Source organism: Balaenoptera acutorostrata, chromosome 11 (genome assembly GCF_949987535.1).
Source record: "Balaenoptera acutorostrata chromosome 11, mBalAcu1.1, whole genome shotgun sequence".
NCBI lineage: Eukaryota > Metazoa > Chordata > Mammalia > Artiodactyla > Balaenopteridae > Balaenoptera > Balaenoptera acutorostrata.
Genome location: NC_080074.1, coordinates 39,478,361 through 39,496,502, shown reverse-complemented (window position 1 = coordinate 39,496,502; position 18,142 = coordinate 39,478,361). Strand labels below are relative to the sequence as shown.

General features: G+C 35.0%; 1 protein-coding gene across 2 annotated transcripts in view; it reads left to right on the top strand.

The window, feature by feature from the left end:
• Positions 1 to 18,142, top strand: part of OTOGL (otogelin like) — a 150,955-nt gene that overhangs the window by 122,503 nt on the left and 10,310 nt on the right. For both annotated transcript variants that reach the window (XM_057556858.1, XM_057556857.1), the window contains 10 exons: positions 1,440 to 1,581; positions 6,954 to 7,139; positions 8,544 to 8,756; positions 9,236 to 9,340; positions 9,971 to 10,078; positions 11,446 to 11,547; positions 12,051 to 12,155; positions 12,240 to 12,280; positions 16,482 to 16,545; positions 17,635 to 17,813. In XM_057556858.1, coding sequence (XP_057412841.1) covers positions 1,440 to 1,581; positions 6,954 to 7,139; positions 8,544 to 8,756; positions 9,236 to 9,340; positions 9,971 to 10,078; positions 11,446 to 11,547; positions 12,051 to 12,155; positions 12,240 to 12,280; positions 16,482 to 16,545; positions 17,635 to 17,813 — 1,245 coding nt within the window. The remainder of the gene's footprint in view (positions 1 to 1,439; positions 1,582 to 6,953; positions 7,140 to 8,543; positions 8,757 to 9,235; positions 9,341 to 9,970; positions 10,079 to 11,445; positions 11,548 to 12,050; positions 12,156 to 12,239; positions 12,281 to 16,481; positions 16,546 to 17,634; positions 17,814 to 18,142) is intronic.

Here is an 18,142-nt window from a genome sequence, read left to right as displayed (position 1 = left end):
GATACAGGAGAATCAGCTTTTGTGGGTTTAGTAGAGAAGGGTTACAATTTTTTTTTATATTGGAAAAATTAAGTCATGTGGGACTTCAAGGCTAAAATACCCAGAAAAAATTTGAAGCTATTCTAGATCTCAGAGGAGACCAGTTGAAGCCAGAGGTCAAGTTTGGGGAGTTATTAGTATATGGAGTTTTTAAAAATAACAGTAACTCATGTACAATATGCCAGAGTCTGCTCTCTATACTTTCCATATATTAGCTCACAGCAATCTTAAGTAGTAGTAGGTTTATTATTAACTCTATTTAACTTATGAAGAAACCAAGGTGAAGATGTAAATGCCCAAGATGGCGGTAGAAACTGTGGGAATGGGTGAGCCCAGGAAGAGTGTTTGTAGTGAGTAGACAGGGCAATCAAGGAAGGGGTCTAGACAAATACTCAGAATGAAGCAGGAAGAGGAGACAGCAATGAACAGATGGAAAGGCAGCAGAGTGTGGTGCTCTCAGTCAAGGGAGAGGGTTTTAAGACACAGGGGGCGTGCATGGCATCATACGCCTCTGAGAGGTTGGCAAGGTTTAGAATATCAGGGTGTTCCCTGGATTTGACAAGTAGGGGGCTCTTGATGATCATAGCAAGTATTCCATGAAAAGTGAAATGGTTGGAAACTGAGGAGATTCAACAGAGGAGACTAAAAAGGAAGTAATATCTTAGTTTTTATAGATACGGACCTTGAAGAAAAAATGATAGGATATGAAAAATATTAAGTATTTTTATCTGACACTTTGACCTGTGTCCAAATTTAACATCTGAATGTAGATGCTTAGTATGTTTGCTGAATAAATGAGCAGAGAAAAATTGGAGTGAATGTTGTTACAAGTTAAATTATTTAGATTTCAGATATCTCTAGATCAAAATGAAACATAATCTGTAGAAAAAATGAGTTTCTAATTAAGTTGAGGCATGACAAATTATATAAATTATTTGACCAATGTTCAATATTAGTACATGATTTTTTGAGAAGCATTTATAACCTCATTTAATGGGCAGTGCCATGTATCATTACAGAAAGCTTTAGGAGCTTCCAGTTTTATCTGTAATAGATCAAAGTCTTATTCGGTATATAGAAAACATGATTGTAACCCAAAATGTAATATCAGAAATAGGTTTTCGCTAGGTCCACATACTCTGTTTCTTTTCCATCTTTATATGATAGATTTATGTAGATTAGTACAGACAATATTTATCTTATCTAAAACTGTGTGTTTAAAAAATTATAAATTCAGAGGTGACATCTAATATTACGAAGCTTTGAAAATCTAAGGTCAAAGAGGAACTATAATGAATATTAACTTGCTACCTTTTGATTCTCCAAATAGTTTAGTCTAGCTTAGGGCCTTCAGAGAAATAAAACAACATAACTTATCCCAAGGCACAATGTATCTCTAGGTTTCACCACAAGACTTTTGTGAAAAGATGTGGATCAATTATACCTATTTTTGGAACTATGAATGTGATGCCCTTTCTGCCTATGTGGCTCTGTGTAACAAGTTTGACATTTGCATTCCGTGGAGGACACCTGATTACTGCTGTAAGTAGTACACTTCAAACAATATTTTCCAACACTCAAATAACAGTCCAGTTTTTTGCATTCACTTCTTTCTTTTCCTTTTCATCACAAAATCATTTTTTTAAATTCATTTATTTATTTATTTTTGGCTGTGTTGGGACTTCGTTGCTGCATGCGGGCTTTCTCTAGTTGCCACGAGCGGGGGCTACTCTTCGTGGCAGTGCGTGGGCTTCTCATTGCAGTGGCTTCTCTTGTTGTGGAGCACGGGCTCTAGGCATGTGGGCTTCAGTAGTTGTGGCACGTGGGCTCAGTAGTTGTGGCTCGTGGGCTCTAGAGCACAGGCTCAGTAGTTGTGGCGCACTGGCTTAGTTGCTCCGCGGCATGTGGGATCTTCCGGGACCAGGGATCGAACCTGTGTCCCCTGCATTGGCAGGCGGATTCTTAACCACTGCGCCACCAGGGAAGTCCACAAAGTAATTTTGTAAGAATAAAACGAATGTAAATGTAACCTCTAGTTAGGTCTCCCACTGAAGCAACTTCTGTTTTTATCCTGGTCTAAATTTAAAGCAAGGGTGGGGGTCAAAAAGGTGGAGTAGGAAGACGTTGAACTCACCTCCTCCAACAGACATACCAAAATTACAGTTACTTACAGGGAAACCATCTATGAGAATGACCTGAACACTAGCAGAAAAGATATTCCACAGCAAAAGTCATAAAGAAGGAACACCACCAAGATGGGTAGGAAGGGCAGAGATGCGGTATAGTCAGGACCCACACCCTTTGGTTAGTGACCTATAAGCAGGAGGTATATCACAATTGTAGATGTCCTTCCTAAGAAGTGAGGGGTCCAAGCCCCACATTGTCCTCCCCAGCCTAAAAGTTCTGTACCAGGAAGATGAGTCCTCAGAACTTCTGGCTTTGAAAACCAGCAGGGCTTATGTTTGGGAGAACTGGAGGGCTATAGGAAACAGAGACTCTGCTCTTAAAGGGTGTGCATAAATGCTCCAAGTCCCAGGGCAGAGGAAGTAGTTTGAAAGGTCACTGTGTCAGAACCACTTGCTGATCTTGGAGAGCCCACTGGAGAGGCAGGAGGCAACTGAGACTCGCCCTGGGGATGGAGATGCTGGCAGCATCCATTTTGGGGAGCTTATTCTACTGCAATAACACTGGTGCTGGCAAAAGACTGTTTTGGAATCCTCCCACTAGCCTATTAGTTCCAGGGGCTTCTCTGCCCTCCAGTGGGTCAGCACCAGCTGCAAGCCCTCCAGGCTGTGCAGACAGCCATGCAGAAAGCCTACCCCACCCTCCAGGGGCCCCCAGTCACTGCGGCATTGCAGCCAACCAGGCCAGGGGCCAGCCCTGCCTACCAGTGCACCCACAGTAGTTGGCACTGCCACAACAGAAGCGTGCACACAGCCTACATGGGGGGAACTGCTAGAGCATGCAGCTCTGGTGACCAGAGAGGAGTGTGCCCTCACAACAAAAACCAGAGCAAGACACCAAAGAAAAGAAAATTACAGGCCAGTACCACTGAGAAACATAGATAACAAAACTCCTCAACAAAACATTAGTAAACTGAATTCAGCAGCACATTAAAAGGATCATATGTCATGATGAAGTGTGATTTATCACAGGGATGCCAATGATGGTTCAGTATCTGCCAGTCAGTCAGTGTGATAAAACCACATTACCAAATTGAAGAATAGAAATCATCTCAATAGGTCCAAAAAAAGGTTTCTGACAAAATTCAACATCCACTTATGATAAAAATCTCTCAATAAAGTGGATACAGAGGGAGCATACCTCAATATAATAAAGACCACATATGAGAAAACTACAGCCAACATCATACTCAATAGTGAAAAGCTAAAGGAGTTCCTCTAAGATCAGGAAAAAAACAAGGATACCCACTCTCACCACTTTTATTCAGCATAGTATCAGAAGTCCTAGGCACAGCAGTCAGACAAGAAAAAGAGATAAAGGTGTCCAAATTGGAAAGGAACAAGTAAAACTGTCACTGTTTGCAGATGACATAATACTATACCTAGAAATCCTAAAGACACCACCAAAATCTATTAGAACTAATAAATGAATTCAGTAAAGTTGCAGGGTACAAAATTAATATACATAAATCTGTTGTGTTTCTGTACACTAATAACAAACTACCAGAAAGAGAAATTAAGAAAACAATCCCATTTACAACTGTATCAAAAATAACAAAATACCTAGGAATAAATCTAACCAAAGAAGTAAAAGACTTGTACTTGGAAAACTATAAGACATTGATAAGAGAAATTGAAGATGACAAAAACAAATGGAAACATGCCATGCTCATGGATTGGAAGAATTAATATTGTTAAAATTATCATTTACCCAAAATAATCTAGAGATTCAATGCTAACCCTATCAAAGTACCAAAGGAATTTTTTCCAGAACTAGAACAAATAATTCTAAAATTTGTATGGAAACACAAAAGACCTCAAATAGCCAAAGTAATCTTGAGAAAGAAAAAAAAAGCTGGAGGTATCACCTCCCCTGATTTCAAACTATACTACAAAGCTATAGTAATCAGAATAGTATGCTACTGGCACAAAAACAGACACATAGATCAACAGAACAGAATAAAGAGCCCAGAAATAAAACCACACTTATATGGTCAATTAACCTATGACAGGAAGCAAGATGTATTTGGGGAAAGAAAGCCTCTTCAATAAATGGTGTTGGTAAAACTGGACAGCAGCATGCAAAAGAATCAAACTGGACTACTTTCTCAAACCATATACAAAAATAAACTCAAAACAACGAAAGACTTAAATGTAAGCCCTGAAACCATAAAATTAGACGAAGATATAGGTAGTATGCTTTTTTGACATCAGTCTTAGCAATTTTTTTTGAATATGTCTCCTCAGGCAGGGAAATAAAAGCAAAAATAAACAAATGGGACTAAATGAAACTAAAAAGCTTTTGCACAGCAAAGGAAACTATCAACAAAATGGAAACGCATCTTAGTGAATGGGAGAAGATGTTTGCAAAATATATGTCTGCTAAGGGGTTAATATCCAAAATATCCAAAATACTCATATAACTCAACATCAAAAAACAAACAACCCAATTAAAAAATGTGTAGAGGATCTAAATAGACATTTTTCCAAAGAAGACATACAGGTGACCAACAGACACATGAAAAGGTGCTCAATATCACTAACCATCAGAGGAATATAAATCAAAACCACAATGACATACCACCTCACACCTGTCAGAAAGGCTGTCATCAAAAAGACAAAAATAACAAGTGTTGGTGAGGGTGTGGAGGAACGGCAACCCTCCTGCACTGTTTGTGGGTTTGTAAACTGGTACAGCCACTATTGAAAATAGTATGGAGTTTCCTCAAAAAACTGGAAATAGCATATGGTCCAGAAATTTCACTTTTGAGTATTTACCTGAAGAAAACAGAAATACTAACTCAAAAAGAAATATGCACCCCTATGTTCATTGCAGCATTATTTACAATAGCCATGAAATGGAAACAACCTAAGTGCCCATCTATAGATAAATGGATAAAGAAGATGTGGTATATATACAATGGAATACTACACAGCCATAAAAAATGAAATATGGCCATTTGCGACAACATGGGTGGATCTAGAAGGAATTACGCTAAGTGAAATATGTCAGACAAAGAAAGACAAATACTGTATGATCTCATATATGGAATCCAAAAAACAAAACAAACAAACAAAACAAAACAAAAATAGATTCATAGATAATAGAGAACAAATGGGTGGTTGCCAGTGGGAAGGGGTGAAATAGGTGATAGGGATTAAGAGATACAAACCTCCAGTTATAAAGTAAATAAGCCTAGGCGATTTAATATACAGCATAAGGAATATGGTCAGTAACATTGTAATAACTTTGTATGTGGACAGATGGTTGCTAGACTTATTGTGGTGATTATTTCATAATGTATGCAAGTGTCAAATCACTATGTAGTACACCTGAAACTAACGTAATATTGTACGTCAACTATATTTCAATTTGAATAAATGAATGAATGGATTTAAAGTAGGCCTCAATTCTCTCAAAAGAAAACCTAGTCCACAAATGTTAGTTAGCAAAATAGATTGAAATATTGAAGAAATCACAGAGGTTTGAAGGGGATTTTAATCTTATATCCTACAGCACGCTTTGCTGGTCCTCATTCAACCTGCCTCTCTTTCCCATGCTTGTCCTTACACGTTGTATGTGGAGAGGTTGGAGATTTTTCTTCCCCCTTTTCCTTCTTCCTAACAGAATATCTACATCCTAGAAACCAATCTTTCTGGCTTTCTTTGATTAATATCTAGGTTCAATATTTTGCCAGATACATGTTTGTATTTCCTTTTTCTTTTATATTTATCCTTTACCCATTTTTATACATAGGGCTCAAGCTTTCTCATCAAGTTATAACTTTTCATACAAATTTTTTATTAAACTTTTCAACAATCTTGGGCACATTTTACCGAAAATATTGTTAATTTAATTATAGTCATTCAATGGTAAAAGATTTTCAAAATGAATGTTACTAAAATGCTCAAAATAAAAGGTTTTCATCCCCCCCAAAAAAGAATAAAATGCACAGATAAAGAATAATATATCATAGACACCAGTTACATGACTCCACTTCAGAAATAAAGCAGCTCCTGGTGTGCTCTCTCCTATCCCTTTCCTCTCCCTACTCCCCCAGAGGTACTCACTATTCAAGAGTGGGGTTACTTGATTCACTGGGAACATACAACATCTTCAGTTTTACTATTACAATCGTTCTCTACTGAGATGTTACCAATTTACACCTCCACCAGCTGCATGTTCATTTTTTAACAGTATGACTTTTTAAGATCACTGAAAATCAACAAGAATTCTCTGAAACATCATTTAGAAACTGCTCAGCAATGGTAGTTTCTTTTGACAGTGAAGGATTAAGCCTAAATACACGGGATTTTTCTTTTCTATGACTTGGTTGAGTTGCATATTTAAAACATATTTCTGTGCTTATTCTGTGTGGACTGTTGTATCTCCTCCTACTGCACAGAGCAGTAACTTCATAATAGTTGACTCTATATTTATGCCAACCAAATTTGGGCTGCGTTTTGGTCATATTTATTTGATATAAATCAGATGAATTTTTCCTGCTATAGCATAATACTAGCTGGACACCTGGAAGATGCTCAAAAATACTCATTGATTGTTTCGTTTCTAATTTATAGTTAAGTAATACATGAAATATGGACTTTGAGGAGACTGAAAATGTGCAAAATTTATTTTCAGAAAGAAAACTAACATTTCTTCCTTTTACTAGAATTCAAGTAGGTCACTTTTATCATTAGCAAATTCCACAAATCCTCTATTATTTATAGCTCTGAGTTGCCCAGAGGGGAAGGAATATCAACCCTGCGTGCGACCTTGTGAAGCAAGGACATGTCTGAACAGATGGTTCTATGGACACTCTTCATGTCTGAATTTAAGAGAAGACTGTGTGTGCAAAAATGGAACCATTCTTCACAGGCCAGAGTCAACTCAGTGCATTCCAGAGAAAGAATGTGGTAAGCAGAGAAGTACAAAATGACATCTTAGGGACCCAGCAAATAAATAATACTTTTTTAGAACTTGGAGAGATGTGCTGAGAAAGATTGATTAAAGGTCATCTAAGTGTTGGAAAGGAAGAGAGTATGTAGTTTGATTTTAATATGATTTCAGTTGAAGTTACCAGAATTAGGGGCTTCGGTGGTGATATGTTTTAATCTATACTTATGCCTATAATAACTGGAAAAGAATATGGCAAATAAGAATGAAGAGAATAGTATGTGGACTGAATTGAAAGTTCAATTATTTCATGTATTAATGATTCAGCTTTACCTCTATGAGCCTGAGGTTATGCATCTGTAAAATGGGGAAAATAATAGGACTTATCCCATAAGGTTAGTGTGGGGATACATAAAATAATAGAGTTTTGTAACAGTGCCTAGAGAAAAATAAACACTCAAGAAATTTCAGAAAGTGTTGTTATCTGGGAGAAAACATTGAGTATTTCTACTTTCATTTTCAAACCATTTTATCCTGACACATTGTCTCCGTGGTGGTTGTGGATAAAAAAGGGCCCAACTGAGAAAACTTCAGTACAGTACTTTATCTATCATAGGGCTCATTGTTATGGTCAGAAGTAACGCTAGTAATTCAAGGGAAAGGCAAGTAGAAGTGAAATGCATATATCGTTTCAGAAAAAAGTTTGTGTTTGCCACTGAAGAAAGTATTTGTGGAAGAATTTGAGAATATACATGGTTATATTTGTTTTTAGGGACCTGTGAGATTGGTTTGGTAGTAAATAAAGTAAGAGAAATTCACTGGAGGCTGGGAATATGGTGGTCACTTCATTTATCTTTATTATTCCTTAAAAGAACTACTAGAGGGCCATATTTATCATTATGTAAAACATTCATAATAAAAGTAATAGAGTCACTAAATAATATTTTGCTTGACTACCTACTTTCTACATTTAGATTTTAAAGCTGAAATGTTTTGAATTTTGGTATGACAAACATGTTAATGTGAGGTAGAGACTACCTTGTTTTCTAATACCACTCAGTTTTAATAGTTGATATTTTAAAACCAACTAAAATTTATGTTACTAAGTTTGTTCAAGCTAAATAAATTGTATTAACAAGACTTGAATAAAAAATAATTAACAAATCATCTTATTTATAGAAGAGGACATGCAAATTTACAGATAGCTGTAGAAGGGAAAAATATTTTCTGTGGACTATAAAAATTTCATTAAAGAAAAATGTAAGCTAGTAGCTGATGAACAAAAAAGAAGCTGAGAAAGGGTAGATAATATGACATGTTACCTGTGTCACTGGGCCAAGTCACAGTCTGAAATCAAAACATCACAGCTTGGTTTATTTTCATGCCCAGGTTCTAAGTAATATAACATTGACTATCTTTTTAAGCGTGCACTGATAGTGAAGACCAGCCTCGAACTGCTGGGGAGGTTTGGAATGGGGGCATTGACGAATGTGCCCTGTACAAATGTTTGGAGAATGGAAGTATTATTCCCATAGAACCTGATTGTGATGAAGAGCCCTCGCCAATTTGTGAACGAGAAGCTGAAATCGTCCTGGGCTTCTTTGATAAGTGGACCTGCTGTTCAAAGGAAGTTTGCAGTATGTATGCAGGCTGAAGCCTTACAGTCTGTTAATGCCACAAAATATGTTGATATTCTTTGTGAAAAAGCAGGGCAGGCATGATGCTTGGTGTTAAAAAAAATGTATGGGGTTAAAGTAACAATGAAAGTATTGCCATAAATGTCACCTACACTTTCTCAAAGCAAGTTTTACCTCATTATAGTTTTGTTGATTTTGCAAACAGACATGCAAAACTCTGGCTATTATCAAATAATAATATTCAGAAATACGTGAAGATAAAAGATCTGGGAATCTTTGACTTATGACAATCAGGGGTCAAAGACAACAATAGGTAACCTTAACTCTGCTGCCTTTTCACATATGACCATTCTATGAGCTGAATGGTTTAATTTGTAGTGTAAAAACATGCATAGTGAGAATCATTTCCCTGCTTTGAGTTAGAAACACAGGATTTTAGTTGTGTTCACAAATTTTTTAATACTTCTGTTTATTTCCAGGCTGTGACATGACTTTGTGTGAAACTGCCATTCCAACATGTACAAATAGTCAAAAATTGATCGTTGGCCATAGCCCTCTTTCTTGCTGTCCACAGTACCAATGTGGTGAGTAATTAATTAGGAAAAGTAAGAATGAGGTTCACTGTTCAGAGTAGTGGATTAAATTCTCATTTTTGTGTCTACAAGGAAATTTATTATAAAAGATTGTTTGCAGAGCTGTCTTGCTAAAGGTAGCCTTTTAAAAAGCTGCAATTTCTTTATAAATATGTATATATATGAACTTCAAATCTATTTATTATATAAATATATATATATAATTAACTCATTTTAAAGACCTTAATTTCAGTGGAAATACGTATTTTGAATGTATGTATTTGTATATTTTAAATGTAAATAATTTGCCATTTCCTATATATTTCTGCTAAGATTTTATAGCAGGATATATACACACACACACACACACACACACACACACACACACAGAGATGATTAATCATACATATGATTAATAGAATGTTATATGTTTTTAAAATGCCTATTTACATATATTTTATATGTAAAAGTATTTATTTTATATATAAATAACCTGCTATTTCCTATATATTTCCGCTAAGATTAAGATTTTTTTAATGAGCTAATTATCACTAAATTCAAAGAGAACTGAGCCACACTATTTCATTTATTTATTGTCTCACTCTATACACATTTCCAAATATCTCTGGAATGTTTCTGCAGAATGTGACCCATTCAAATGCCCCAAAATTGCAGTGCCAGAATGCAGAGAAGACCAGTTCATGATTCAGGTTCAACAGGAAGAGACTTGCTGCTTTCCTCCTGCCTGTGGTAAGCATTCTGTGAGGTCATTTCCTGGAAGAGGGAGGATCTAGGGAAAATCTCTCATTTCATGTGAATTTCATGGGACTCAATGGTAACCAATATTCTGCTGATATACTCTTAAAATTCAACTGAACAAGAATAGCAGAAAAGAAAGTACAGCATTTTAAATGATTCTTGACAATTATTTCAATTAGTACTACTTTTCCCTATCGACAAAGACTATGTATATCATTGAAAACATGATCAAGATAATATAATCAATTAAAAAAAATAAGGCTAGCACCTAGTTCTTTTTAGAGGAAAATTTAGCCCTGGCTTTCCTGAATAACCAACTAAATAAACGACTCTGCTAAGCAGCCTACCTCTTTAAAACTTCATCTCCTGTATATCCTGTGTAAGCAGATGATCTCGAAAAGAGAATGGTAGAAATAAATGAAAGGTGTCTGGGAAATGACTGAATTTGAGCTATATATTCTGTCTGACGAACTAGACTTTGAAAAATAAAGAATTCTCTTTTCCATTTCATTGAGGAATTATATTAAAGGCTGTTGATTAATGTAGGTTTCAGATAAACCTATGTAGATCAAAGCACTTCTTTTTGTATCATTTAAGGTTCTTTGACTGCAGTGGCAACAACTGATTGATTCCGGCTAGCTTAAGCACAACCAGTTATTGGGACAGTTGGGGAATCAAGATTTTGTAGAATCAAGATGAAGCATTCAGCCAAGCCCTGGGAAGGAGGGAAACCAGCTTCTCTAGGTGGCAGTCACTAATGATTGAGTCAGCAACATCCGTTTCCTGTCTTGATGTGCCTTTATTTATGACTCAAATGCTATAGAAAGACATTCTCATTCGTCTAAAGTGGGTTTTTCCTACACATGGGCCTGGTAAGAGTGAGGCACCTTTATTAAGGGTCACTCCAAGACTGCGTAAGCGAGGCATTTCCTCAAGTTCATTAAGAGAGTTGTTATCAAAGTTGGAAGAGGGAGGCTAAGAGCTCAGAAGAACAGGTGCCTACTACATTGTTCATTCATAGGAGTGATCAAGAGTAGTGAATTCAGAAAACTTAAATAAGTAAATCAATGGTATTTTGATCCTAGTAAGAACAAATTACTCCTGAAATCTTATATTTCTGGTAAGATGGTTCTTCTGTAACACTGTGCTTGGGAAAGTATAAAGCAATACACTCAGATAGTATTATTGTTTTTATGACCAAATAAGGAGATCCGTTTATTAAATCCTTATTTTCCTTGCTTCCTATTTTGTTTTACATAATGTATTTTTATTTTGATTTATATGTGTACAGTAATCTGAACTGATAACTAGTTTGTTTTTAGCTCAGCTGTGATTTTGCCTTTTTGTTTCACCTTTAGTTTGCAAATCCTGCACTGAACCTATTCCACTATGTACTGACGGAGAATTTCTCACTGTGGATCTTAATACTACACACTTCTGTTGTCCTCAGTATTACTGTGGTAAGTATATTTTAACTAATTAAAAAATCTAGATATGTTCAATATTTAAGAAGGCCAGTGCATGTTAATTGTACTGTTATATGAGACCTTAGTTGAGTTCTAGCATATTAAATACATGTAATGTTTCCATACATCTAAGAGTGCTTCTTGGACAGTATCATTACTTCCCCAAAATAGATTATGACTTTTCTCATCATCCTAGACTTTCTAGATATACACGTGATTCCATACCCTCTTCACCTCCTTTCTCTTCTTGCCCCCCTGCCATTTCTCAGGGCTCTTAACCTGGTGAGGGTGTCCTAGTTCTACTACTGTTGTTGTATCTGCTTGTGAGTGATTTGTTCTGTCCTTACCAACACACTGCAATTGCGCGATGGGAGAGGCAGCTCTGGGGAGATCCAAGTCCATGTATCACATCAGTAATGGCAGTGAACTAAATGGGAGCTAGTGAAAACTAGCAACTACATGAAGTTAATCTTTACCCATGTTATTTTTCTATTTAGTGTGTGAGCCAAATCTTTGTCCTACGCCACTACTCAAATGTGCACAGGATATGAAACTTGTGAAAGAAAATGTATCTGGTCAATGTTGTCCAACATGGCACTGTGGTAACTAATTTTCATATTTTAAAGTTTTATTAGAATGTATTAATATATTTGACCAATATAAATATGTTGTTTTTTGCCTTTTAGAATGTAGCTGTGAAAATCTTGTTATGCCAACTTGTGAAGTGGTAAGAACACATATTTTTATTGAATTTTAATATAATTTAAATCAGTTTATTCTTCCTTTATTGCTTTCATTTCTGATTTCTTTTCAGAGTTTATAGAATTATTCTCTTTAAGTTGTACTGAAGTAGATTAAATCTTCTCTGATATTAGGGAGCAGTCAACATTTTAAATTATACTTGAGACAGGAAAGTGCAATCAATATGTTATTTTTTTTTCCACTGATGACTGAATCTACCAGTCTTATATCTACTTAAGTTCACTGGTCTTAAAATAAGCACAGTATTGAAAATATATTACCTTAATAATGAAAGGTTTCCCAGTGATTCTTTAAGAAAGTGCACTAACAATGCATCTGTTTCAGAGGAGGAGGGGGTATAAACATGTAACTAACTGTACCTTGTTAGGGGTTATGTATGAACATGCAAACCTTACAGAAATTCCAAAAATTTAATTTTTAGAAATAATAATTATGACTCTGGTATCACTTATTTAACCATTAGATGGAGGTTATGGTGCTTTACAAGTCTTTTTTTTTTTTTCTTTAAATATTTACCTCCATGGTATGCCTCTAAGACTTGAGAAAGATAATATATTCCTGGCCTTATTTATCAAAGAAGACATGTTTTCTTTCACAAAGATTTTCTTTTTCTTTTCCTTCTCAAACAATGTGTATCATTAGAAACTCATTCAGACTTTTCAGGCCAAGGCTATATTCTGGGGAATAAATGAGGCACTTTTTAAAGTAACAGAACCCTTCTTAGGATGCCACTGTTTCATTTAAAAAGCAGGGTGCAAAGTTTCAGCTATGCGGGATGGATAAATCTGGGAGAACTGTTGTACAGCATAGTGACTACAGTTAACAGCACTGTATTGTAGACTTAAAAATTTGCCAAGAGGGTAGAGCCCACGCTAAGTGTTCTTACCACAATATAATAATAATCATAAATAAGAGAGTGGGAGGAAACTTTTGGAGTTAATGGATAGGTCTACGGCACGGTGATATTTCATGCTGTATACTTATCTCCAAATTTGTCAAGTTGTATACATCAATTATGTACAGCTTTTTGTATGTCAAATAAATTAATTAAATTGTATTTTAAAAAAGCATTAATCTAACATTTACTCTAATGATGAGTTACCATCTGTGATTTGCATAGAATGTTTAAGCTTTACAAGTAACTTTCATAAAAATTCTCTTGGATTACTTTGTGTATACACTATATACATACACCTACAGAAAAGAGCAGAATTATGATATTGTATTTTTCTCAAGTTCTTCACAGTTTACATAACAAGTTTTGTATATTATTTCATTGAATCTTCACAAAGTAGATATATTTAGCTCATTTTATAAGTAAGAAAACTGAGGTCTAGAGAGAGTAAATGATAGACTGAGATCTTCAGGAATTAGACCAAGGGCTGTGTCTAAAGGCCCATGCAAGGCAATTTATTTTTAACATTCCTTGTTCTACAAAAGTATTGACCTGACCCATTGTTCCTGAAATTGCTAAATATTTGTTTCAGTGTCTAAGATGATATATTTTTAAAAATCACATTAGTTTATTTGCGGAGACAACAAATGCCTTTCAACCTAAAGAGTCTGTTAGGTCTTTGTAGTATTTCTTTTTTTAATAACAGCTTTATTGAAATATAATTCACACACCATACAATTCAACCATTTAAAATGTACAATTAAATGGTTTTTATTATGTTCACAGATTGTGCAAGCATCAACACAATCAATTTTAGAACAATTTTATTACCCTCTGCCACAAGAAACTCTGTACCTTTTAGCAGTCGCTTATTTTCCTCAAAACTTCCTAGACCTAGGAAATCTCTAATACATTTTCTATCTGTGTCTATAGATTTTCCTGTTCTTAATATTGCATATAAATGAAATCATATAACATGTGGTCTTTTGTGATTCCTTTCACTTAGCATAACGTTTTCAAGGTTCATCTGTGTTGTAGCATGTATCAGTACTTCATTCCTTTTTTTTTTTTAAGTGAACTTTTGATCTTCTCCTTTTTTATTTATTTATTTATTTATTTATTTCTGGCTGTGTTGGGTCTTCGTTTCTGTGCGAGGGCTTTCTCTAGTTGCGGCAAGCGGGGGCCACTCTTCATCGCGGTGCACGGGCCTCTCACTATCGCGGCCTCTCTTGTTGCGGAGCACGGGCTCCAGACGCGCAGGCTCAGTACTTGTGGCTCACGGGCCTAGTTGCTCCGCAGCATGTGGGATCTTCCCAGACCAGGGCTCGAACCCGTGTCCCCTGCATTGGCAGGCAGATTCTCAACCACTGCGCCACCAGGGAAGCCCCATTCCTTTTTACTGTTAAATAATATTCCGTTTTATGTATATAACCAGACATTTGTCCAAATAAAGGTATGCAATGGCCAATAGCACATGAAAAGTTTCTTAACATCATTAGCTATCAGTTAAATGAAAATCAGAACTACAGTAAGATATCACTTCACACTCACTAAAATGACAGATATTAATACATGTTGGCAAGGATGTGGAGAAATTGGAACGCTCATACACTGCTGGTGGAAATATAAAATGGTACAGCTGCTTTAGAAGACAGCCTGGTAGTTACTCATAAGGTTAAATATATAGTTACCATATAACTCAGCAATTCCACTCCTAGGTACATATCCACGAGAAATGAAAACATATGTCCAGACAAAAGCTTGAATGTTCATAGCAGCACTGGTCATAATAGCTAAAAAGTGGAAACACTTTGAGGTGATTTTGCTACTGACTTTAAAGGAGAGGGATGCTTGCTTGAGAGTAAAAAAATACCATCATATTTGATGTAATATTAAGTATTGGTAGAACAACCAGGAGTTATTTCCTCTGGGTGAAACTGGGTACTTAAGAGAATAGAAGTGTAACTAAATATGTGAATAAGATCTCAAAGGAAACAAGTTAGGAAGGAAGAATAGAAGATTTAAGCCTAAGCATGAGAGGACACAGTGGGCATTGTGGCTCTAACTATTGAAAAACAGGTAAGTGACTTAAAAGAGTTAGTGAGAGCCTAATACTTACTTATCTAATCTTTTGGAGTAATTTATGCAGTGGGAGAGTTTGATTTATTATTATTTTTAACTCTGTATTTCTAATATTTTATTTCCAATCCCATTAGAATTGTGTAATGACTAAAAGTCATAAAACATCAAAGGCGTTAATGTCTATGAAACTACAACTCGTAAAGCACTATGAAAAGTGAGATATTATTAGCTTATGGAGAAAAGTGCCTTTTATATATTACTATGAATTTGAGTTATTTTTTGTGTCAAGAATCAAATTAGTTTTTATTACTGATGTCATATGAAAATTAAACACACCCAGGAAAAGTTGATGTTTAAAATACAATTCTTGAAACTTTAAGCCTGAGTCCTACACTTGAGAAGAACCTATAACATTTCCCTAGTAGGAAAAAGTTTAAGCATTGGTCATGACAGCAATTTACTAACAGCTAAAGGTTATAGCACTTTCTGTACATCAGCTTGTTTTAAGCTCTTTACATATATTGATCCATTTATTTCTTTCAACATTTCTGAGGCAGATGGTATTATTATCCCCATTTTACAGATGAGGAAGGTGAGGAGCAGACTGGCTAAAGTAATCTGCCCTAGGTGACAGAGCTATTAAGTAGCAGAGCATGACTGGCACAAGGGCAGTCTTGTTCCTGTGCTTGTGCTATTAATCATTGTACTACACTCTTCTGCTCTTGTTTTATATGCTAAAGCAACCTTGCTCTGATGCAGACATCAGAGTTCTGGACCACCTCTATAGAGCAGATCAAGAACATTTTCATCAAGAGAATTTTCTAGGGTTAGCAAGCATTCTTTTATCTCTAATTGCCCACTAGAAGCTCAGAATCTAACAATATAATTTTAAAGTTAGGACAAATCATAAAGATCATCTTATCCACCTTCACTCATTTAATAGATAAGGAAATTTAAGTTTAGAGAGATTGAGTGGTCTATGATCACATTTTTATTGTGAGTATTTTCTATAGGCTACTGATTAAATGACCACTGGGTTAATCAAAGCTTGTTCACTGTCAAATGTTTTTATGAACTTGCTATGTGGCTGTGGGGTAGGAAACTTATTAGATGTTATATTGTGCATTTTTTTACAATGGTAATATAATAAGCCATATTGATAAGTCATATAATAATATCTTTCTAATAGGGAGAATTTCCTGCAATAGACCGCAACTTTCAGAGTAACTGTGGATGTGTACAGTATCTCTGTGGTAACTATGTGTTTTGAAACTTTTAAATGATAATGAGTATTATTGATATCTGTTGTTTACTATGAATAAATTAAAAATAAGTTTTGAGATGTATTACACATTTTAAGCCATTGGCCAGTTTTTAAGTATAAAAAGTGTACTTTATATTTTTCAATTTCCTCTTTTGTAATATTCCTAAATGTTCTGAGAAACTTGATAACAGGACATAAAAATGATTCTTTTTCAGAGGTTTCACAGAATTTAAAGTTGATGCCAGGGTTCTTTTTAGTGTATATAATTTAATTTAAAAATAGACAACATCTAAAAGTCAGAGATTTTTGCTCACTGTTTTATTATTATTGATATTAACACTGCAAAGCATAAGGTTGATTTTTCTATGAAATAACAAATCTTCATATTAAGTATTAGTAGGTTAATAGAAAATAAACTTTTGTTCAATAGCTTAAAACTTTTGTATTTTTATATGAGAGAAGAGTTAAATCCAATGTTGGCAAGGCACAAAGAGCTTCTGAGCTGTATTCTTCATCACTATTCTAGCCTACAATAAGCCACTTTTAATGATGTGATAGCACATTATATCACCTACCTTCGTCATAAAGTATGATTTATATGACTTTATTTTGCAACACAAAAAATTGAAAATTTTCTCTCAAGATAACAAAAAAACATGAAATGTTACACAATCCCTTCATGAAGAAACCTACTGTTACTGATTTAGATTTTGCCTCCATTTATATCCACTCCCCAAAATTGTCACGTTATGTTTCCAGAAGAGGGAACAGCAAGTAGCTTGATGATCACTTTGGGCTAAAATTCTGGAATCTGCTATAAAGTATAGTTTTCAGAGGAAGTTCAAACAGTGTATAGCGGTTGAGTTTAGGAATCAATTTCTTACTCTATGTTAAGGAATAAATGCTACATTCATTATTAAGTGAACTCTTGAGCTGTTAACAATATATAAAGGTAAAGATCTTTACTGGTTTTGAAAAAATTGCACATCACAGTAAAAACATAGACTTAAAAGTTCCAATGATCAATTAATAAAAAACTTAATATAGTACTTTTTGTTGATTTTTTTTCTTTTCTTAGAAAAGGATGATGTGTGTGTGTTTCAAGAAGTATCAGTATTGAATCCTGGCCAATCTATGATAAAGTATTTGGAAGGGGACTTTTGTTACATGGTAGAGTGTCTAGAAGAGAAAGATAACCATACAGGCTTCCACACTTTGAATTTTACAATGTTGAATTGTTCAAAAGAATGTGATGTTGTAAGTATTCTTTATAAGTCATTCTGGTGAGAGTTAATTAATCTTTAAATGGCAGCTGTAGAATTTAAATGAGTGAATACTCCATAAGTTAAAAATATACACTTGAATAGTCCTTTAATAATCTGTTAATTTGTAGCATATCTATATAATGCAGTTTCCTTTTCCTGTGTATAACCTTGAGCTTCAGGAATCTTATTACCTATACAGCTTGTTTGACCTGAGCTTGTTAAATCTACTTGATGAATCTTGGCTGCTAGATGTAAAGGTTAACATCTACTTCACTTCTAATACAGCTATATAAAGTCAGTTATTATTTGAAGTGCTTCAAA